Consider the following 24,614-nt stretch of genomic DNA (forward strand, 5'->3'; position numbering starts at 1 on the left):
AGCGATCAGAGCCCACCAACAGAAAGTTCTGTTAGTGGACAGAAAAGGGGGAAGGGATTCACTTGTGTGCTGAGTTGTACGGCCCTGCAGCAAGCTTTTAAAGCTGCAGAGCCCAAAATTGTAAAAAATAGCCTGGTCACCAGGGGGGTGTAAGCCTATGGTCCTAAAGTGGTTAAAGGAACACTGTTGCGAAAATGCTACAATTTAAAGTACATGTAAACGCATGCAAATGAGAAGTACTTTTCTTTCAGTACAATACAATAATACAATAACATTTGTAAAGCACTTTTCTCCCATAGGACTCAACTGTTCATTTCAGAGTATAATGAGCCATACATTACTTTTCTCCCATGTTGCTGTCACTTACAGTAGGTAGTAGAAATCTGATATTACCGACAGGTTTTGGGTTAGTCCATCTCTGCATGGGGGATTCTCAGCATGGCCTTTATTCTTTATAAAGACATTCCCTGAAAAAGGTTTATACAAAGATGCTCGGCAGCCTCCTTGCTCGCTGCACACCTTTTTTGGCAGTTGGCCATGGCAACTGCCATTTACAAAGTGCTTTTGAAAATAAAGAAAACCCTGAGAATGAGGAGATGGACTAGTCCAAAATCTGTCGGTTCTGTCAGATTTCTACTACCTACTGTAAGTGACAGCAACACCTGGAGAAAAGTAATTTATGGCTCATTTTACTCTGGAAGAAACTTACTTCGAATTTGTATGTTTCTGTGTAATTTAAATTTTAGCTTTTTCGCAGTAGTGGTCCTTTAAAGCAAACCTAAAGCAAAAATAAACGTATAATATAACGAATTGTATATGTAGCACAGCTAAAAAATAGAACATTAGCAAAGAAAAGAGTCTCATATTGTTTCCAGTACAGGAAGAGTTAAGAAACTTCTCTTGTTATCTATGCAAAAGAGCTTCTCTGAGATATTCCACCCACTGAGTTCAATACAGTCCTATTATCCAAAGCACTTAAACAGCAGAGAGACAGCGAGAGACAGCTTGAGATGAGGAAGAGGTTTTTATGCAGGAAAGTGGCAATGCAACTTTTTCAGTCATGTGACCAGGGGACGTCCTCTTGGCAACCAATGTGAGAACAGCTCTGTCTTTTTTTTTTTTTTCAGGGCGGTCCCTGCGGAGTCCTGGCAGCAGTTCAAGCTTGTTTCTTAAAGAACCTCCTGTTTGGTAAAGAGTCCGATATCAGGTAACAGACATGTAATAAAAGCTCAGTTATAGGCTGGATACACTGACTGTTCAGCAAGGCTCGGTTCCCACACGTGACGGACCGTGAGCAGCCCAACGGGAGCAGACAGTGTAGTGTACAGTGTTGTGTCCGCTCCGATGGTCCACTGTGGTCGAGCTGGAACCCGGGGCAGATGTGTTACCCCTCCCCCTCATAGGCTATATTGGAAGCACATCCACTTGCCAGTAAAATCGCAGAAAGTGCGGCCCGCTTAACGCAACGGATCCAAAAGATTTATAAAGTAAGAGCCGTTCACTGTCAGTTTCGCGATGTGGTAAAAAGGTCATATTTCTGCTGTAGTGGAAACAACTCATCAAGGCCTGGATGACCTCATGAGTAATCCATCCAGTTACTTTTACATTTGTTTTCTTATCCCCTCACCTCATTTATTGAGGTCTTACAGTGGCCACTAATGATACAATTTGCAGAATGATCGTTTAGGAACGATTATTCGCATGAACGAACTGAAATGATCATTTGGGACCACTAATGGACCAAAATCTCCTAACCAATCTGATCAGATTGACATGATCGATGCAAAAATCATATCGATTTTATAAATCTGATCGGATTGGTTAGGAGATTTTTTTTTTTTCCATAAGTGGTCATAAACAATAATTTCCGATCGTTCATACAAAAAATCGTTTGTAAACGATCATTTAGCAAATTGCATCGTTAGTGGGCACCTTTGCTAACCTGCTAACACTAACTAATAAAACAAACTTAGTAATTTAATACCTTATCCCCAACCTTCCTTATCGGCGTCTTAACTTTACCTGCTGTCACTAACCTGTTAGCAGTGGGGTCCCACAGGGGTCTGTACTGGGTCCAGTGCTCTTCAATTTATTTATTAATGACCTAGTAGATGCAGTAGTGAGCAATGTTGCTATTTTTGCAGATGATACAAAATTGTGCAGAATCATCAACTCTCAGGAAGATAGTGTCATATTGCAACAGGATCTGGATAGGATGGCTATATGGGCACATACATGGCAGATGAAATTCAATGTTGACAAATGTAATGTAAAGTCATGCATTTTGGTCGTACCAATTATCTAGCACCATACAAAATAAATGGGATACAGTTGGGGACATCAAACTTGGAGAAGGACTTAGGAGTACTCATCGACAACAAGTTAAATAATCGTACTCAATGCCAAGCCGCTGCAGCTAAAGCGAACAAAATTTTGGGATGCATTAAAAGGGAAATAAAAACTTGAGATGCTAGCATAATATTGCACCTGTTTAACTCTCTAGTAAGGCCACATCTGGAATATGGAATTCAGTTCTGGGCACCACATTACAAAAAAGATATTGCAGTTTTAGAGCAGGTGCAGAGACGAGCTACAAAATTGATACGTGGGATGGAAGGTCTCGCTTACCAAGAAAGGTTAGATAAACTGGGTTTATTTAGTCTAGAGAAAAGACGCCTTAGAGGAGATCTAATTAACATGTATAAATACATCAGAGGGCAATATAATAGCTTGGCAGATTAGCTTTTTGTCCCTAGGCCTTCTCAAAGGACTAGAGGACATGATCTGCGCATGGAGGAAAAACATTTTAGCCATTTATTTAGGAAAGGGTTCTTTACAGTAAGAGTGATTAAGATGTGGAATGCATTGCCACAGGAAGTCGTTATGGCAAACTCTATACCTGCATTTAAAGGGGGCTTAGATGCTTTCCTTGCGTTGAAAGACATCCATGGCTACAATTACTAGGTTATGCCTAATGATGTTGATCCAGGGATTTTATCTGATTGCCATCTGGAGTCAGGAAGGAATTTTTCCCTTTTGGGGCTAATTGGACCATGCCTTGTAAGGGTTTTTTCGCCTTCCTCTGGATCAACAGGGGTATGTGAGGGAGCAGGCTGGTGTTGTACTTTGTACTGGTTGAACTCGATGGACGTATGTCTTTTTTTCAACCACAATAACTATGTAACTATGTAACCAGTAAAGCTAATCCTCACAACATGTTGAAAAAAATCTGTCTGGCAGGTAAATCTATCAGAAAATTGTATTGTAAAATTTCTAAGAGTGGGCAGTTAGACGAATTTCACGTTACATACTGTTAATCAACAAAATTGTAATATGCAAATTAGAGGAGTCGGAGTCGAGGAGTCGGAGTCGGTGGAATCCTAAACTGAGGAGTCAGAGTCGGTGGATTTTTGGACCGACTCCACAGCCCTGGTTTCTAGCTAACTTGTGCTCTGACTATAGCCGGCGCCTAAATTAGTCGCTGAGCACTGCTATAGTTGTAATTCATGTTACGGCCTATGTCATCGCACAAATCATTGATGCAGCGTTGAGCCGGATTTAGCTGTCTCACTTATTGTTGGCTTCACCCCCAGCACCCAATTCACATTTTTGCCATTCATCTTTACTACCGATGACATTGGTATAGTGGCCGCCCATCCCCGATCCTCTGGTGCCAAATCGATCTGCTCTGTGGTACTAACTCTTCATTGTTCTACTTAGAGATCACAGCAGCCATCACAATGCACAGGAAGGATTGGGTTTAGATTGCGGTACTTTGCCATATAGGATGAGGGCACATGGGGTCATGTAGCTGCAGAGATACGCAGAGGTGAGCGCTGATATTCAGGCCAGGGTAACGATAAGGAAGGATGGATTGGGTTTAGGCTGGGATGCCATATAGGATGAGGTCACATGGGGTCATGTAGCTGCAGAGATACGCAGAGGTGAGCGCTGATATTCAGGCCAGAGTAACGATAAGGATGGATTGTGTTTAGGCTGCGGTGCCGTATAGGATGAGGTCACATGGGGTCATGTAGCTGCAGAGATACGCAGAGGTGAGCGCTGATCATCAGGCCAGGGTAACGATAAGGAAGGATGGATTGGGTTTAGGCTGCGGTGCCATATAGGATGAGGTCACATGGGGTCATGTAGCTGTAGAGACACGCAGAGGTGAGCGCTGATATTCAGGCCAGAGTAACGATAAGGATGGAAGGATTGTGTTTAGATTGCGGTACTTTGCCATATAGGATGAGGTCACATGGGGTCATGTAGCTGCAGAGATACGCAGAGGTGAGCGCTGATCATCAGGCCAGGGTAACGATACGGAAGGAAGGATTGGGTTTAGGCTGCAGTGCCATATAGGATGAGGTCACATGGGGTCATGTAGCTGTAGAGATACGCAGAGGTGAGCGCTGATCATCAGGCCAGGGTAACGATACGGAAGGATGGATTGGGTTTAGGCTGGGATGCCATATAGGATGAGGTCACATGGGGTCGTGTAGCTGCAGTGATACGCAGAGGTGAGCGCTGATAGTCAGGCCAGGGTAACGATAAGGATGGATGGATTGGGTTTAGGCTGCGGTGCCATATAGGATTAAGGGCACATGGGGTCATGTAGCTGCAGCGATACGCAGAGGTGAGCGCTGATCATCAGGCCAGAGTAACGATAATGAAGGATGGATTGGGTTTAGGCTGCGGTGCCATATAGGATGAGGTCACATGGGGTCATGTAGCTGTAGTGATACGCAGAGGTGAGCGCTGATCATCAGGCCAGGGTAACGATATGGAAGGAAGGATTGGGTTTAGGCTGCGGTGCCATATAGGATGAGGTCACATGGGGTCATGTAGCTGCAGTGATACGCAGAGGTGAGCGCTGATCATCAGGCCAGGGTAACGATAAGGATGGATTGTGTTTAGGCTGGGTTGCCATATAGGATGAGGTCACATGGGGTCATGTAGCTGTAGTGACACGCAGAGGTGAGCGCTGATATTCAGGCCAGGGTAACGATAAGGATGGATGGATTGTGTTTAGGCTGGGTTGCCATATAGGATGAGGTCACATGGGGTCATGTAGCTGTAGTGACACGCAGAGGTGAGCGCTGATATTCAGGCCAGGGTAACGATAAGGATGGATGGATTGGGTTTAGGCTGGGTTGCCATATAGGATGAGGTCACATGGGGTCATGTAGCTGCAGAGATACGCAGAGGTGTGTGCTGATATTTAGGCCAGAGGAAGGAAGGATTGGGTTTAGGCTGTGGTGCCATATAGGATGAGGTCACATGGGGTCATGTAGCTGTAGAGATACGCAGAGGTGAGCGCTGATCATCAGGCCAGGGTAACGATAAGGAAGGATGGATTGGGTTTAGGCTGCGGTGCCATATAGGATGAGGTCACATGGGGTCATGTAGCTGTAGTGATATGCAGAGGTGAGCGCTGATCATCAGGCCAGGGTAACGATACGGAAGGAAGGATTGGGTTTAGGCTGCGGTGCCATATAGGATGAGGTCACATGGGGTCATGTAGCTGCAGTGATACGCAGAGGTGTGTGCTGATATTTAGGCCAGAGGAAGGAAGGATTGGGTTTAGGCTGTGGTGCCATATAGGATGAGGTCACATGGGGTCATGTAGCTGCAGTGATACGCAGAGGTGAGCGCTGATAGTCAGGCCAGGGTAACGATAAGGATGGATGGATTGGGTTTAGGCTGTGGTGCCATATAGGATTGAGGGCACATGGGGTCATGTAGCTGCAGAGATACGCAGAGGTGAGCGCTGATCATCAGGCCAGGGTAACAATAAGGATGGATTGTGTTTAGGCTGGGTTGCCATATAGGATGAGGTCACATGGGGTCATGTAGCTGTAGTGACACGCAGAGGTGAGCGCTGATATTCAGGCCAGGGTAACGATAAGGATGGATGGATTGTGTTTAGGCTGGGTTGCCATATAGGATGAGGTCACATGGGGTCATGTAGCTGTAGTGACACGCAGAGGTGAGCGCTGATATTCAGGCCAGGGTAACGATAAGGAAGGATGGATTGGGTATTAGGCTGCGGTGCCATATAGGATGAGGTCACATGGGGTCATGTAGCTGTAGTGACACGCAGAGGTGAGCGCTGATATTCAGGCCAGGGTAACGATAAGGATGGATGGATTGGGTTTAGGCTGCGGTGCCATATAGGATGAGGGCACATGGGGTCATGTAGCTGCAGAGATACGCAGAGGTGAGCGCTGATCATCAGGCCAGGGTAACGATAAGGATGGATGGATTGGGTTTAGGCTGCGGTGCCATATAGGATGAGGGCACATGGGGTCATGTAGCTGCAGAGATACGCAGAGGTGAGCGCTGATCATCAGGCCAGGGTAAGGATAAGGAAGGATGGATTGGGTTTAGGCTGCGGTGCCATATAGGATTGAGGGCACATGGGGTCATGTAGCTGCAGAGATACGCCGAGGTGAGCGCTGATATTCAGGCCAGAGTAACGATACGGAAGGAAGGAGTGAGTGTTTGGCTTTCTCTGCAGTAATAACCTCACTTCTAGACACGCAGCCGGACTGTTTACTCAGCAGCCTTCACACCATTCTTCATAAAGCAGCCGTTTCCTCTAATTTCTCGTTTCTATTGATAAAGCAGCACCCCGTGTGCAGATCGGGGGAACCACAACTCCCCTGCATTACAGGAAGGGCAGAGGGGGACCAACGTTAAAAGCAAACCTGAAGTGAAAATAAACTTAGGAGTTAATGGATTGTATGTGTAGTACAGCTAGCAAAGAAAAGTCTCATATTGTTTTCCAGTACAGGAAGAGTTAAACAACTTCAGTTGTTATCTATGCAAAAGAGCTTCTCTGAGTTTATCGACCCACTGGGACAAATTCAGTCCTGCTTTCTGAAACAGTTAAACAGCCAAGAAACAGTGAGAGACAGCTGGAGATAATGTTTTACTGCAGTAAAGTTCAAAGTGTCATTATTTCTGGCTGCTGGGGGGCATTTAGGTAGTAAAGGAGGGGGACAGAGGAGAACGGGGAGCGACGGGCATCCTGACAGCTGCCAGTACATGCCAGTTCCCACCTGTTTTCACCTACTCTATTTGGCTCTAGCATCCTTAACACAACTAGTGCTGTTATCTATTCAAATGAGACAGTGAACCAGAAAGTCATATTTAGCCCGATGTCTTGAAAAGTACAGTACATAGAAGGCAAAACACTTTTATCTGGCTGAGGGAACAATGCTGATGATGTTTTTGGTGCTGAAAAGCTGTATGACATGTGCATGCCTCCATACAGTGATCACAGGCTCACAGTTTACATCTTTTTTTTTTTTTATTCTAGCCAAGCCCTGAACCCCTCAGACAGTCTGAGAACTCGGAGTCTGTCTGCGGCCATTGCTGACATCCTATGGCGAGCCGGTGATGGCAGGGAAGCTGTTGTCGCTTTGTAAGTAAAATCTGAGCCCCGCCTTGCATTGACGTTATATCACACATAGACGAAGACTTATGTTTTAGCCTGTCGACTGCAGATTCAGCACAAACAGCTGATCCAGCTGGCAGCATTTCCCTCTCCCTTCCCTCCGCCTAACCGCCTCCAATGCCTTACACTGTCCTTACCGATGCCTAACACTAAACTCCCATCTTTGATTACCCGGCTGGATCAGCTTTCCATGATGTTACGTTGCTTACGTCTTTGAGATTGACACCCCTGATCTAGAGGTTAGTGGGTGGAGACATAAGGGGGTGCAGACACAGGGGTTAGTGGATGAGGCAGTGAGCCTCCAATGCTAGTTAGTGGGTGGAGACATAAGGGGGAGGAGACACAGGGTTTAGCGGATGAGGCAGTGAGCCTCCAATGCTAGTTAGTGGGTGGAGACATAAGGGGAGGAGACACAGGGGTTAGCGGATGAGGCAGTGAGCCTCCCATGCTAGTTAGTGGGTGGAGACATAAGGGGGAGGAGACACAGGGGTTAGCGGATGAGGCAGTGAGCCTCCAATGCTAGTTAGTGGGTGGAGACATAAGGGGAGGAGACACGGGTTAGCGGATGAGGCAGTGAGCCTCCAATGCTAGTTAGTGGGTGGAGACATAAGGGGAGGAGACACAGGAGTTAGCGGATGAGGCAATGAGCCTCCAATGCTAGTTAGTAGGTGAAGACATAAGGAGGAGGAGACACAGGGGTTAGCGGATGAGGCAGTGAGCCTCCAATGCTAGTTAGTGGGTGGAGACATAAGGGGGAGGAGACACGGGTTAGCGGATGAGGCAGTGAGCCTCCAATGCTAGTTAGTGGGTGGAGACATAAAGGGGAGGAGACACAGGGGTTAGCGGATGAGGCAGTGAGCCTCCAATGCTAGTTAGTGGGTGGAGACATAAGGGGAGGAGACACGGGTTAGCGGATGAGGCAGTGAGCCTCCAATGCTAGTTAGTGGGTGGAGACATAAAGGGGAGGAGACACAGGGGTTAGCGGATGAGGCAGTGAGCCTCCAATGCTAGTTAGTGGGTGGAGACATAAAGGGGAGGAGACACACGGGTTAGCGGATGAGGCAGTGAGCCTCCAATGCTAGTTAGTGGGTGGAGACATAAAGGGGAGGAGACACAGGGGTTAGCGGATGAGGCAGTGAGCCTCCAATGCTAGTTAGTGGGTGGAGACATAAAGGGGAGGAGACACACGGGTTAGCGGATGAGGCAGTGAGCCTCCAATGCTAGTTAGTGGGTGGAGACATAAGGGGAGGAGGCACAGGGGTTAGCGGATGAGGCAGTGAGCCTCCAATGCTAGTTAGTGGGTGGAGACATAAGGGGGAGGAGACACAGGGGTTAGCGGATGAGGCAGTGAGCCTCCAATGCTACCTATAGCAGATTATAGGCTGGTCTGAACAGGAGTGTTTTAGGAGAACGTTTGAAGGTTTCCAGGCTCAGGGCATGATGGACAACCTATGGGAGAGAGTTCCAAAGCAGAGGTGATGCTCCAGTATTTATTATTATGTAGTATTTATATAGCGCCAACATCTTCCACAGCGCTGTACAGAGTATATTGTCACTAACTCCCTCAGAGGGGCTCACAATCTAATCCTACCATAGTCGTATGTCTATGTATGTATCGTGTAGTGCATATATTGTACTCTATGGACAATTTACAGGGAAGCCAATTAACTTATCTGCATGTTTTTGGGATGTGGGAGGAAACCAGAGTGCCCGGAGGAAACCCACACAGACACAGGGAGAACATATAAACTGCATGCAGATAGTGCCCTCGCTGGGATTAGATTCTCTATACAGCAGCAGCGTTTATCCAGCATAGGTACTTCTCTATACAGCAGCAGCATTTATCCAGCACAGGTACTTCTCTGTACACCAGCAGCGTTTATCCAGCATAGGTACTTCTCTGTACAGCAGCAGCGTTTATCCAGCATAGGTACTTCTCTGTACAGCAGCAGCGTTTATCCAGCATAGGTACTTCTCTGTACAGCAGCAGCATTTATCCAGCATAGGTACTTCTCTGTACAGCAGCAGCATTTATCCAGCATAGGTACTTCTCTGTACAGCAGCAGCGTTTATCCAGCATAGGTACTTCTCTGTACAGCAGCAGCGTTTATCCAGCACAGGTACTTCTCTGTACAGCAGCAGCATTTATCCAGCATAGGTACTTCTCTGTACAGCAGCAGCGTTTATCCAGCATAGGTACTTCTCTGTACAGCAGCAGCATTTATCCAGCATAGGTACTTCTCTGTACAGCAGCAGCGTTTATCCAGCATAGGTACTTCTCTGTACAGCAGCAGCGTTTATCCAGCATAGGTACTTCTCTGTACAGCAGCAGCGTTTATCCAGCATAGGTACTTCTCTGTACAGCAGCAGCATTTATCCAGCATAGGTACTTCTCTGTACAGCAGCAGCATTTATCCAGCATAGGTACTTCTCTGTACAGCAGCAGCGTTTATCCAGCATAGGTACTTCTCTGTACAGCAGCAGCGTTTATCCAGCATAGGTACTTCTGTGTACAGCAGCAGCATTTATCCAGCATAGGTACTTCTCTGTACAGCAGCAGCGTTTATCCAGCATAGGTACTTCTCTGTACAGCAGCAGCGTTTATCCAGCATAAGTACTTCTCTGTACAGCAGCAGCGTTTATCCAGCACAGGTACTTCTGTGTACAGCAGCAGCATTTATCCAGCATAGGTACTTCTCTGTACAGCAGCAGCGTTTATCCAGCATAGGTACTTCTCTGTACACCAGCGGCGTTTATCCACCATAGGTACTTCTCTGTACACCAGCGGCGTTTATCCAGCATAGGTACTTCTCTGTACAGCAGCAGCGTTTATCCAGCATAGGTACTTCTCTGTACAGCAGCAGCGTTTATCCAGCACAGGTACTTCTGTGTACAGCAGCAACGTTTATCCAGCATAGGTACTTCTCTGTACAGCAGCAGCGTTTATCCAGCATAGGTACTTCTCTGTACACCAGCGGCGTTTATCCAGCATAGGTACTTCTCTGTACACCAGCGGCATTTATCCAGCATAGGTACTTCTCTGTACAGCAGCAGCATTTATCCAGCATAGGTACTTCTCTGTACAGCAGCAGCATTTATCCAGCATAGGTACTTCTCTGTACACCAGCAGCATTTATCCAGCATAGGTACTTCTCTGTACAGCAGCAGCGTTTATCCAGCATAGGTACTTCTCTGTACAGCAGCAGCGTTTATCCAGCATAGGTACTTCTCTGTACAGCAGCAGCGTTTATCCAGCATAGGTACTTCTCTGTACAGCAGCAGCGTTTATCCAGCATAGGTACTTCTCTGTACAGCAGCAGCGTTTATCCAGCATAGGTACTTCTCTGTACACCAGCGGCGTTTATCCAGCATAGGTACTTCTCTGTACAGCAGCAGCATTTATCCAGCAGAGGTACTTCTCTGTACAGCAGCAGCGTTTATCCAGCATAGGTACTTCTCTGTACACCAGCGGCGTTTATCCAGCATAGGTACTTCTCTGTACAGCAGCAGCATTTATCCAGCACAGGTACTTCTCTGTACAGCAGCAGCGTTTATCCAGCATAGGTACTTCTCTGTACACCAGCGGCGTTTATCCAGCATAGGTACTTCTCTGTACAGCAGCAGCGTTTATCCAGCATAGGTACTTCTCTGTACAGCAGCAGCGTTTATCCAGCATAGGTACTTCTCTGTACACCAGCGGCGTTTATCCAGCATAGGTACTTCTCTGTACAGCAGCAGCGTTTATCCAGCATAGGTACTTCTCTGTACAGCAGCAGCGTTTATCCAGCATAGGTACTTCTGTGTACAGCAGCAGCGTTTATCCGGCACAGGTACTTCTCTGTACAGCAGCAGCGTTTATCCAGCATAGGTACTTCTGTGTACAGCAGCAGCGTTTATCCGGCACAGGTACTTCTCTGTACAGCAGCAGCGTTTATCCAGCACAGGTACTTCTCTGTACACCAGCGGCGTTTATCCAGCATAGGTACTTCTGTGTACAGCAGCAGCGTTTATCCAGCATAGGTACTTCTCTGTACACCAGCGGCGTTTATCCAGCATAGGTACTTCTCTGTACAGCAGCAGCGTTTATCCAGCATAGGTACTTCTCTGTACACCAGCGGCGTTTATCCAGCATAGGTACTTCTCTGTACACCAGCGGCGTTTATCCAGCATAGGTACTTCTGTGTACAGCAGCAGCGTTTATCCAGCATAGGTACTTCTCTGTACACCAGCGGCGTTTATCCAGCATAGGTACTTCTCTGTACACCAGCGGCATTTATCCAGCATAGGTACTTCTCTGTACAGCAGCAGCGTTTATCCAGCATAGGTACTTCTCTGTACAGCAGCAGCGTTTATCCAGCATAGGTACTTCTCTGTACAGCAGCAGCATTTATCCAGCATAGGTACTTCTCTGTACAGCAGCAGCGTTTATCCAGCATAGGTACTTCTCTGTACACCAGCGGCGTTTATCCAGCATAGGTACTTCTCTGTACAGCAGCAGCGTTTATCCAGCATAGGTACTTCTCTGTACACCAGCGGCGTTTATCCAGCACAGGTACTTCTCTGTACACCAGCGGCGTTTATCCAGCATAGGTACTTCTCTGTACACCAGCGGCGTTTATCCAGCATTGGTACTTCTCTGTACAGCAGCAGCGTTTATCCAGCATAGGTACTTCTCTGTACAGCAGCAGCATTTATCCAGCATAGGTACTTCTCTGTACAGCAGCAGCGTTTATCCAGCATAGGTACTTCTCTGTACAGCAGCAGCGTTTATCCAGCATAGGTACTTCTCTGTACACCAGCGGCGTTTATCCAGGAACAGGTACTTCTCTGTACAGCAGCAGCGTTTATCCGGCACAGGTACTTCTCTGTACACCAGCGGCGTTTATCCAGCACAGGTACTTCTCTGTACACCAGCGGCGTTTATCCAGCATAGGTACTTCTCTGTACACCAGCGGCGTTTATCCAGCATTGGTACTTCTCTGTACAGCAGCAGCTTTATCCAGCATAGGTACTTCTCTGTACAGCAGCAGCATTTATCCAGCATAGGTACTTCTCTGTACAGCAGCAGCGTTTATCCAGCATAGGTACTTCTCTGTACAGCAGCAGCGTTTATCCAGCATAGGTACTTCTCTGTACACCAGCGGCGTTTATCCAGGAACAGGTACTTCTCTGTACAGCAGCAGCGTTTATCCGGCACAGGTACTTCTCTGTACCCCAGCGGCGTTTATCCAGCACAGGTACTTCTCTGTACAGCAGCAGCGTTTATCCAGCACAGGTACTTCTCTGTACAGCAGCAGCGTTTATCCAGCATAGGTACTTCTGTGTACAGCAGCAGCGTTTATCCAGCATAGGTACTTCTGTGTACAGCAGCAGCGTTTATCCAGCATAAGTACTTCTCTGTACAGCAGCAGCGTTTATCCAGCATAGGTACTTCTCTGTACAGCAGCAGCGTTTATCCAGCATAGGTACTTCTCTGTACACCAGCGGCGTTTATCCAGCACAGGTACTTCTCTGTACACCAGCGGCGTTTATCCAGCATAGGTACTTCTCTGTACACCAGCGGCGTTTATCCAGCATTGGTACTTCTCTGTACAGCAGCAGCGTTTATCCAGCATAGGTACTTCTCTGTACAGCAGCAGCATTTATCCAGCATAGGTACTTCTCTGTACAGCAGCAGCGTTTATCCAGCATAGGTACTTCTCTGTACAGCAGCAGCGTTTATCCAGCATAGGTACTTCTCTGTACACCAGCGGCGTTTATCCAGGAACAGGTACTTCTCTGTACAGCAGCAGCGTTTATCCAGCATAGGTACTTCTCTGTACACCAGCGGCGTTTATCCAGCACAGGTACTTCTCTGTACACCAGCGGCGTTTATCCAGCATAGGTACTTCTCTGTACACCAGCGGCGTTTATCCAGCATTGGTACTTCTCTGTACAGCAGCAGCTTTATCCAGCATAGGTACTTCTCTGTACAGCAGCAGCATTTATCCAGCATAGGTACTTCTCTGTACAGCAGCAGCGTTTATCCAGCATAGGTACTTCTCTGTACAGCAGCAGCGTTTATCCAGCATAGGTACTTCTCTGTACACCAGCGGCGTTTATCCAGGAACAGGTACTTCTCTGTACAGCAGCAGCGTTTATCCGGCACAGGTACTTCTCTGTACACCAGCGGCGTTTATCCAGCACAGGTACTTCTCTGTACAGCAGCAGCGTTTATCCAGCACAGGTACTTCTCTGTACAGCAGCAGCGTTTATCCAGCATAGGTACTTCTGTGTACAGCAGCAGCGTTTATCCAGCATAGGTACTTCTGTGTACAGCAGCAGCGTTTATCCAGCATAAGTACTTCTCTGTACAGCAGCAGCGTTTATCCAGCATAGGTACTTCTCTGTACAGCAGCAGCATTTATCCAGCATAGGTACTTCTCTGTACAGCAGCAGCGTTTATCCAGCATAGGTACTTCTCTGTACAGCAGCAGCGTTTATCCAGCATAGGTACTTCTCTGTACACCAGCGGCGTTTATCCAGGAACAGGTACTTCTCTGTACAGCAGCAGCGTTTATCCGGCACAGGTACTTCTCTGTACACCAGCGGCGTTTATCCAGCACAGGTACTTCTCTGTACACCAGCGGCGTTTATCCAGCATAGGTACTTCTCTGTACACCAGCGGCGTTTATCCAGCATTGGTACTTCTCTGTACAGCAGCAGCTTTATCCAGCATAGGTACTTCTCTGTACAGCAGCAGCATTTATCCAGCATAGGTACTTCTCTGTACAGCAGCAGCGTTTATCCAGCATAGGTACTTCTCTGTACAGCAGCAGCGTTTATCCAGCATAGGTACTTCTCTGTACACCAGCGGCGTTTATCCAGGAACAGGTACTTCTCTGTACAGCAGCAGCGTTTATCCGGCACAGGTACTTCTCTGTACACCAGCGGCGTTTATCCAGCACAGGTACTTCTCTGTACAGCAGCAGCGTTTATCCAGCACAGGTACTTCTCTGTACAGCAGCAGCGTTTATCCAGCATAGGTACTTCTGTGTACAGCAGCAGCGTTTATCCAGCATAGGTACTTCTGTGTACAGCAGCAGCGTTTATCCAGCATAAGTACTTCTCTGTACAGCAGCAGCGTTTATCCAGCATAGGTACTTCTCTGTACAGCAGCAGCGTTTATCCAGCATAGGTACTTCTCTGTACACCAGCGGCGTTTATCCAGCACAGGTACTTCTCTGTACACCAGCGGCGTTTATCCAGCATAGGTACTTCTCTGTACACCAGCGGCGTTTATCCAGCATTGGTACTTCTCTGTACAGCAGCAGCGTTTATCCAGCATAGGTACTTCTCTGTACAGCAGCAGCATTTATCCAGCATAGGTACTTCTCTGTACAGCAGCAGCGTTTATCCAGCATAGGTACTTCTCTGTACAGCAGCAGCGTTTATCCAGCATAGGTACTTCTCTGTACACCAGCGGCGTTTATCCAGGAACAGGTACTTCTCTGTACAGCAGCAGCGTTTATCCAGCATAGGTACTTCTCTGTACACCAGCGGCGTTTATCCAGCACAGGTACTTCTCTGTACACCAGCGGCGTTTATCCAGCATAGGTACTTCTCTGTACACCAGCGGCGTTTATCCAGCATTGGTACTTCTCTGTACAGCAGCAGCTTTATCCAGCATAGGTACTTCTCTGTACAGCAGCAGCATTTATCCAGCATAGGTACTTCTCTGTACAGCAGCAGCGTTTATCCAGCATAGGTACTTCTCTGTACAGCAGCAGCGTTTATCCAGCATAGGTACTTCTCTGTACACCAGCGGCGTTTATCCAGGAACAGGTACTTCTCTGTACAGCAGCAGCGTTTATCCGGCACAGGTACTTCTCTGTACACCAGCGGCGTTTATCCAGCACAGGTACTTCTCTGTACAGCAGCAGCGTTTATCCAGCACAGGTACTTCTCTGTACAGCAGCAGCGTTTATCCAGCATAGGTACTTCTGTGTACAGCAGCAGCGTTTATCCAGCATAGGTACTTCTGTGTACAGCAGCAGCGTTTATCCAGCATAAGTACTTCTCTGTACAGCAGCAGCGTTTATCCAGCATAGGTACTTCTCTGTACAGCAGCGGCGTTTATCCAGCATAAGTACTTCTCTGTACAGCAGCAGCGTTTATCCAGCATAGGTACTTCTGTGTACAGCAGCAGCATTTATCCAGCATAGGTACTTCTCTGTACAGCAGCAGCGTTTATCCAGCATAGGTACTTCTGTGTACAGCAGCAGCGTTTATCCAGCATAGGTACTTCTCTGTACAGCAGCAGCGTTTATCCGGCACAGGTACTTCTCTGTACACCAGCAGCGTTTAACCAGCATAGATACTTCTCTGTACACCAGCAGCGTTTAACCAGCACAGGTACTTATCTGTACAGCAGCAGCGTGTCTTATCTATCCTCTTCATTGTTGCAGGTCATCGGGAAGGCAGCAGTTCACTCCAGCCGGGAGATATAAAGCGGATGGAATACTGGAAAGTGTAAGGTTATTGCTGGCAGTGATTTGTAACGAGTGAGTTTTACACACACAGCATATGCAGCTTGTCTGCATCACTTCATCACTTCCACTCAGCCATATAGCTGTGACTGGAGCCTCAGCAGAGAGCCCAGGGAGCTGTGCTGTGATGTGGAGGATAGAATAATACAGCCAGTGCAATCACTCTCCTAAGAACTGGAAACGCCACTCTGAGTAACAGCAGAGCTGCAGCAGGAGCAGCTGAAATAGGCGCCGCGTAATATGTTGGCGCTTTTTAAATACAATAAATAAATAAATAGGCACGAGACACATTTTGTTTAAAAGGATGCCGGCTATAATAGCGTGCGCCTAAGCCGCCCACTATGCGAGCTACAAATAGCAGATGCGAAGCCTAATAGCTGGCAGCAACCTTTTAAATAGAATGCATCCCAGAGTTAAGAAAGGGGGGTTCAGGTTAGTTGCACATTGGAGGAAGTTAAGGGTAGTTGTCGGGGGTTAAGGTTAGGCACCCACCAGGGAAGGGGGGGGGGGAGTCAAAATTAGGCACTCATCAGGAGGAGTTAAGATTAGACACCCACTGGGGGAAGGGGGGGGGGGTTAACAGTAGGCACCCACTGTGGGGGAGGGGGGGTTAAGAGTAGGCACCCACTGTGGGGGGTTAAGGTTATGCACGTACCAGGGAAGTAGGGGTTAAGGTTACGCACCTACTGGGGCGGGGGTTAAGGTTAGATGCCTACAGGAAGGGTTGAGGTTGGGCTCCTACCGGGGGGGAAGGGTTAAAGTTAGGCACTGCCAGTAGAGGTTTAAGGTTGGGCACTACCAGGGGAACGCTGAGGTTAGGCACCAACAGGGGAGGGTTCTGTGTGAGAGTAGGGAGAAGGTAGATCATAGTAAAATATCTGTAAATATTATCGATATTTTCCTATATGAATGAAGTAGTAGAATATAGGTACATTTACCGATATTGTTTTACCACTATCCTGCGCCAATTTCAACAGGCACCTTTATGAGATGTACGCAGAGCTCCGGCAGCAGAGGGGAAGTCACACCACCTTACCTTACTATCCCTTACATTTAACATACAGGGTAATGTTGCCATTATACAAAATTATGCAGAATAATAAACTGTAAGCAGGATAGTGGCATTTTTACAACAGGATCTCAACAGCAGAGGCGTATCTCCTGGGGTACAGGTATGGAATGTGCCACGGGCGCATTTTTTCGAGTTTTGTGACTCTGTGCAGCTAAAAATTAGGCTTGGGGAACAAAAAAAATGTTCTGATGCTGTGAAACTGTTAAAGAAACACCAAGTCTTATCAGTGGTGCTGAGTAGGTTTTTAGTCTGGAGGTTCACTTTAAACAGATTTTTAGACCACAAAAAGATCCACTGTCTCATGTGAAAGTTCATAGCACTAGACTAGACTATAAGTAAGTCTAATGTAACAGTTAATACTGTGTGTGATTGGAAACTGCTGTAAAATGTAGTTTTCACATGTGTTCTCCTCTCTTCCAGCTCATCCTGTACAACTTTACAAAATATGACAACCTTCTATCGTTTCTTCAACAAAATATTAATCAGGTAATTATATAATTTAAACATTTTGTTTTAATTTGCAGAATGGAAAAACATTTGATATGTGTTTGTGTAAACCCTTAGGCCTCGTTCACATCTGCTGCGCTGAGAAGCGTGTGAAAGCGCGTGGTAAAAAACGCATGCGCTTGTGCACGTTTCTGTGCGTTGCACTGCGCTTCTTTTGCTTATTGTAGCAGTTGTCAATAAAGCTTTGTTTTTATATGAAAATGTATTTTTTTTCCCAATTAGGGGTAAAAAACACAAGCGCTTCTACGCGCTTGTATGCGCTTCTATGCGCTAGAAAAGCGCACCCATTCGCTTGCATTGATGTGCGCTTTACAGCTCAGCGCACAGAAATGCATGCAACACTACGTTTTTGTAACGCAGCTCAGCGCAGCGCATAGATGTGAACCAGGCACATTTAATTACATGGTGGTATGTATTGTGTGGAGCATGTGGGAAAAAGCAGAAAACTAAGTTTGGAAACCGCAAAAAAAAAGTGAACGTGAACCAACGGACGCAACACACGTGTTTTCCACGCAAGGCTATTGACTTCAATGGCCTGTAGAATTCTGCGCATTTTGCTGTTCACAGCAAACACGGCCTACACAAACATTGCCTTATATTTGCGGAAGGTAAATATCCCCTATTTTTAACCTCCCTGGCGTTCTATTAAAATCGCCAGGGAGGCTGCGGGAGGGTTTTTTTTTTATTAAAATAAAACTATTTCATGCAGCCAACTGAAAGTTGGCTGCATCAAATGGCCACTAGAGGGCGCTCCGGAGGCGTTCTTCCGATCGCCTCCGGCGCCCAGAATAAACAAGGAAGGCCGCAATGAGCGGCCTTCCTTGTTTTGCTTCCCTCGTCGCCATAGCGACGAGCGGAGTGACGTCATGGACGTCAGCCGCCTCCGATCCAGCCCTTAGCGCTGGCCGGAACTATTTGTTCCGGCTGCGCAGGGCTTGGGCGGCTGGGGGTCCCTCTTTCGCCACTGCTCGCGGCGGATCGCCACAGAGCGGCGGCGATCAGGCAGCACACGCGGCTGGCAAAGTGCCGGCTGCGTGTGCTGCTTTTTATTTGGCGCAAATCGGCCCAGCAGGGCCTGAGCGGCGACCTCCGGCGGTAATGGACGTGTATACTCGTCCATACCGCCAAGGAGGTTAATGTACACATCCTCCCTTTTAAGGTGGCCACTAATGATACAATTTGCTGAATGATCCATTACAAACGATTCTTCGTATGAATGATTGTTTGGGACCATCAGTGGACAAAAATCTCTTAACCAATCCGATCAGATTGATGGGATCGAACCAAAATTCGATCGTTTTCATTAATCTGATTGGGTTTGGTTAGGAGATTTTTGTTCATTAGTGGTCCTAAACGATCATTTACGATCATTCATAAGAAGAATCGTTTGTAATCGATCGTTCAGCACACTGTATTATTTGTGGCCACCTTTAGGGCCGCGGAAGTGTGCATGAATTGCAAACAGTGCTTGCATAATCATCTTTAAAGAGAACCTAAGACGAAAGATGCAAAAGAATAGATACATACAGGTAGTCCTCGGTTAACGAACGAGATAGGGACTGTCGGCTCGTTCTTAACCTGAATCTGTCCTTAAGTCGGAACAGCCACCTTTGCCCCCATTTTTAATGCAGAGTAAGCGCAGTGGAAGGTAGATAGAGGACATCTCACCTGATCCTTGGCGGTAGAAGGTCCCAGCGTGCTGCCTGGAAGCTGCGTGGCCCGTCCTCTCGCTCCGTCCACTGCACCCCCGGCGGCTTCACATGCGTCGCATAATGACGCAATCAGGAGGCGCCACCACTAGGGGGAGCGAGAAGAGGGGCCACGCAGCTTCCGGGCAGCACGATGGGACCTTCTACCGCCAAAGATCAGGTGAGATGTCCTCTATCTACCTTCCGCTGTGCTTACTCTGCATTAAAAACGGCACAGAAGAGGTAGTCCCCGACAGCGTGACATCCTCACGGCGGGTCGGCGGGCATTCGTATCGGCGGGTCGTTCGTAAGTCGGGTGTTCGTAAACCCAGGGACTACCTGTACCTGGGGCCTCTTCTATCTCCATGACCACCGTTTCCTCCCTCGCCGTCCTCCCATGTGGCTCAGTTCGCCCGCTGTCGGTTCCGGTAATCCTCCTTCAGTCAAATCGGTCGTACTCTTCTGTGTAAGCCCAGCCACACGCGTGGGCATGTCGCCAAGAGCGTTCTGCGCCTGCACAGATAGTAGTGCACAGGGGCAGAATGCTCCCGGCAACGTGAATGAAAAGGGGGGCGGGCAGGCCGTGCATGCGTAGAGGAACTCGACTGACGCAACTGAGAGAAGATTACTGGAGCCGATAACGGGCGAACTGAGCCACACAGGAGGACGGCGAGGGAAGCAACTGTGGTCACGGGACTGGAGATATGCTCTGATTGGCTAAGATTCTTTCATTTTCAATAGGAAAATGTAAATTGCAGTCATACTTAGTCTGTTTATCGCAGGGCTCTCAAACCTGGCATTGTTTCTCATTGGGTGACTGGGATTAATATTAAGGAAAATGGGTGGAGCCTACAGCAGCCAATCAAAACTCACCTGTTGATTTTCAATGGTAATATTTAAATTGCTGCCATTCTTACACTGTTAATGGCAGAGGCTTTACACCTGCTACAGTCAATCATTGCTTGATTGGGGTTCAAATTCAGAAAAGGAGCTGGAGCTACAAACGGCCAATTAGATTTGTTTGATTGATTTTAATGGGAAAATTTAAACTGCTTCCATTCTCACATTATTGATGCCAAAGACCCCAAAGCTCACAAACTTGGTCTTTAACCACTTCACCACTGAGGGGTTTTACCCCCTGAGCACCAGAGCAATTTTCACCTTTCAGCGCTCCTTCCATTAATTCGTCTAACTTTATCATTACTTATCGCAATGAAATGAACTATATCTTGTTTTTTCCGCCACCAATTAGGCTTTCTTTAGGTGGGACATTATGCCAAGAATTATTTTTTTCTAAATGTGTTTTAATGGGAAAATAGGAAAAATGTGGGGAAAAAAATAATTATTTTTCAGTTTTCGGCCATTATAGTTTTTAAATGATGCATGCTACTGTAATTAAAACCCATGAAATGTATTTGCCCATTTGTCCCGGTTATAAAACCATTTAAATTATGTCACTATCACAATGTTTGGCGCCAATATTTTATTTGGAAATAAAGGTGCATTTTTTTCATTTTTGCGTCCATCCCTAATTACAAGCCCATAGTTTATAAAGTAACAGTGTTATACCCTCTTGACATAAATATTTAAAAAGTTCAGTCCCTAAGGTAACTATTTATGTATTTTTTTAATTGTAAATTTTTTAATTTTTTTTTAATTACAAAAAAAAAAAAAATGGGGAGTGTGGGAGGTAATGAGTTAATTTTATGTGTAAAAGTCATTTATTTGTATGTGAAAAATGTGTAGGGTGTAGTTTACTATTTGGCCACAAGATGGCCACAGTAACTTTTTGTTTTAATGCAACCTCCAAGCTTCCTTCCGGAAGCTTGGAGGAAGTATAAGGAGGCTGGACACGTGAGTTTTTTCTCACAATGATCGCGCTGCCCATAGGAGAGCAGCTGATCATTGCAGGGCTTAGATCAACGAACGGGAATGGATTTTCCCGTTCATTGATCTCTGGGCGAGCGGGCGGCGGCGTGTTTACTAGCGGCGGGCGGCGTGTTTACGAGCGGGAGCGCGGGCAGCGTCGGGAACGCGGAAAGTACGTGTTTCTCCGTCCCTGGTTGTTAAAGGATGGAAAAAGGGGCGGAGAAATACGTACGCGCGGTGGTTAAGTGACTGCGTGTCAAGGTTACAAAAAGTGGTTAGGGCAACGTCGGGGAAAAAGTGGGTGGACCCAACAACAACCAGATACATACCCGAGCAATGCCGGGTCTTCAGCTAGTTTCAAATAATATTAATAGGATATTGCATTTCCGTCTGGTCACGCTGTAAGCCGTGCAGTCTCATTTCTTCAGTAAACACTATCCATTTTCAGAAATGGCAAGTTTAATATGAGTTTGCAGTTCGGCATTTGAAATTAACGATTGTCCGTGTGAGATTTCGTATTGACAAATATTCTTTTCTTCTTGATTCCAGTTTGAATATGGGCCGTATGGCGTCATCCTGCTCACAGTGTCTGTTGTCTTATCCAGATCGGTTGAGCTGTAAGTATACTTAATTTCTCATTACATACATTACATATGCTTGGGCTGTTTCCACTTGTGTGAGCACTGTGCATATTTTATATGAATTTTATTGGGAATAATAGGACAAAAATGGAAAAAATAATTACTTCTTAGTTTTCAGCCATTATAGTTTTAAAATAAAACCTGCTGCTGTGTATAAAACCCACACATTTTATTTGCCCATTTGTTCCGGTTATTACAACCTTTAATTGATGTCCCTAGTCGTACAATGTACTTTATGTATGACAATATTTTATTTGGAAATAAAGGTGTATTTTTTCACTTTTTTGTTCGTTTATACTTTATCACTGATTACAAGCCATTATTTGCAAAAAAAACAAAACCGTAATATACTCTCATGACATACATATTAAAAAAGTTAAGTCCCTAAGCTAACTATTTATGTAATTTGTTTTTCTTAATATCACTCGTTTTTTTACCTTTTACAAGTGTTTTTTGGGGGGTAAATATGGTGGGAGGGGGGAGTGGTATAGGGTTAATCAATGGTGGCATTATTTATTTTTATTTCATTTAATGTATGTAGGTGTAATTTTTTTGGGGCCATGAAATGTCCCCCCACTGTGCACAGTACACAGGAAGTATTGTGTATGTGCTTTTACTTTTCATTTGGAGAATGATCACCAGCATCTCTCTGATGCCGATGATCATTAGTTACAGGCACTTTGATCGTCTTTGGAAACACCTGTTCCCATTCACTCATCAGTGTACTAACGACAACAACGACGAGAACGAGATGAGAAAGGCAGGCGATCGTGGCTAAGTACGTATATCTACGCTCCTGGAGCTAAGATGAAGTCTCAAGGGGCGTAGATATACTTTTGCTGTACAACAAGTGGTTAAAAGTTTTTTGTAACAGACAGAATAACCCAGTGGAATTCTTCTTTGGGTTACCAGTGTGACCAGTAACTTGAGGTGTTACTGTGCATTAGTAATGGTGCCTATTAATAGTGCAATTTTTACATCAAAAGTCAGCACAGATTTAAAAAGTCATTGTATGTAGGGAATGGTAAATTCTTCACCGCAATACATCAAATGCTCAGAGGTAGGTATCCGCCAAACATCAAAACAAGAAAAGGCTTACCAGCTCCCTACAACCCACATTATAAGGTTGTAAAATGGCTCAGGTCACAGATAACTTCCAGGGAACGCAATTTTTAGCAAATTCAGATCAAAAGAAAGGATCATTTTTAACTGTTTCAGGGCTCCTTCACATATAGGGCATTTCAACCTTTTTCCAGCGCAGGCGATTTGCAAAATCGCCCACAAAACGCTTGTGCAATGAATCTCTATGAGAAGGTTCGTATCAGCGCGTTGCGTCCGCTTTGCTGTCGCATTTTTAAGAATAAATACATTGGGCTCGATTCACAAAGCGGTGATAACCCAGTTATCACGCCTAAAAGACTTTAGGCGTGATAACCATTGCACCACGCTGGTGAAAAGCCCCTTATCACGCCTAAACTCAGTTAAGGTGTGATAAGTTTAGATAAGTTTAGATTGCGAGCAAAGTCCCGCATGCAGTGCATTTGCAATAATTGCAAATCGCAAACGCTGCAGTGAGAATGATCCCATAGGGATACATTAGCAACAGCGTTTTGCTGATCGCAGGCGATCAGCAAAGCGCTGAAAAGAGCCTAAGTGTGAACCAGCCCTCAAAGGTAGAGCCCCTTAACCAGTACACTATCCACTATTCAGTTGCGCAGGAATCCGTGTTACACTTGGCTTTGCTCTGCTTGCGTCGGTGCGCGGCATGTTTTGTGGTGTGAGTGCACAGGAAACCGTGTCCCCTTTGGCTGTGCCCAGTTTGCGTCCGTGTGCGGCACGATTTGCGGTGTGAGTGCGCAGGAAGCTGTGTTATGCTGGGCTTTATCCCGCTTGTGTCGGTTGGTGGCACATTTTGTGGTGTGAGTGCGCAGGAAGCTGTGTTACCCTCGGATTTGCCCTGCTTGCGTCGGTTGGTGACACATTTTGTGGTGTGAGTGCGCAGGAAGCTGTGTTATGCTGGGCTTTATCCCGCTTGTGTCGGTTGGTGGCACATTTTGTGGTGTGAGTGCGCAGGAAGCTGTGTTACCTTCGGCTTTGCCATGCTTGCGTCGGTTGGTGGCACATTTTGTGGTGTGAGTGCGCAGGAAGCTGTGTTACCCTGGGCTTTGCCCCGCTTGCGTCGGTTGGTTGCACATTTTGTGGTGTGAGTGCGCAGGAAGCTGTGTTACCCTCGGCTTTGCCCCGCTTGCGTCGGTTGGTGGCACATTTTGTGGTGTGAGTGCGCAGGAAGCTGTGTTACCCTCGGCTTTGCCATGCTTGCGTCGGTTGGTTGCACACTTTGCGGTGTGAGTGCGCAGGAAGCTGAGTTTCCCTCGGCTTTGCCATGCTTGCGTCGGTTGGTGGCACATTTTGTGGTGTGAGTGCGCAGGAAGCTGTGTTACCCTCGGCTTTGCCCCGCTTGCGTCGGTTGGTGACACATTTTGCGGTGTGAGTGTGCAGGAATCCGTGTTACCCTCGGCTTTGCCATGCTTGCGTCGGTTGGTGGCACATTTTGTGGTGTGAGTGCGCAGGAAGCTGTGTTACCTTCGGCTTTGCCATGCTTGCGTCGGTTGGTGGCACATTTTGTGGCGTGAGTGCGCAGGAAGCTGTGTTACCCTGGGCTTTGCCCCGCTTGCGTCGGTTGGTTGCACATTTTGTGGTGTGAGTGCGCAGGAAGCTGTGTTACCCTCGGCTTTGCCCCGCTTGCGTCGGTTGGTGGCACATTTTGCGGTGTGAGTGCGCAGGAATCCGTGCTACCCTCGGCTTTGCCATGCTTGTGTCGGTTGGTTGCACATTTTGTGGTGTGAG

The 24,614-nt window shown here is 46.8% G+C and overlaps 1 protein-coding gene across 1 annotated transcript in view; it reads left to right on the top strand.

Annotated features, from left to right (window-relative positions):
- MINDY4 (MINDY lysine 48 deubiquitinase 4) overlaps positions 1-24,614 on the top strand; it is a 167,868-nt gene that overhangs the window by 66,052 nt on the left and 77,202 nt on the right. Inside the window, exons 9-13 of the mRNA XM_068235119.1 lie at positions 1,128-1,207; positions 7,325-7,429; positions 15,910-15,973; positions 17,483-17,548; positions 21,676-21,743. Coding sequence (XP_068091220.1) covers positions 1,128-1,207; positions 7,325-7,429; positions 15,910-15,973; positions 17,483-17,548; positions 21,676-21,743 — 383 coding nt within the window. The remainder of the gene's footprint in view (positions 1-1,127; positions 1,208-7,324; positions 7,430-15,909; positions 15,974-17,482; positions 17,549-21,675; positions 21,744-24,614) is intronic.

This window comes from Hyperolius riggenbachi, chromosome 5 (genome assembly GCF_040937935.1).
Source record: "Hyperolius riggenbachi isolate aHypRig1 chromosome 5, aHypRig1.pri, whole genome shotgun sequence".
Taxonomy (NCBI): Eukaryota; Metazoa; Chordata; class Amphibia; order Anura; family Hyperoliidae; genus Hyperolius; species Hyperolius riggenbachi.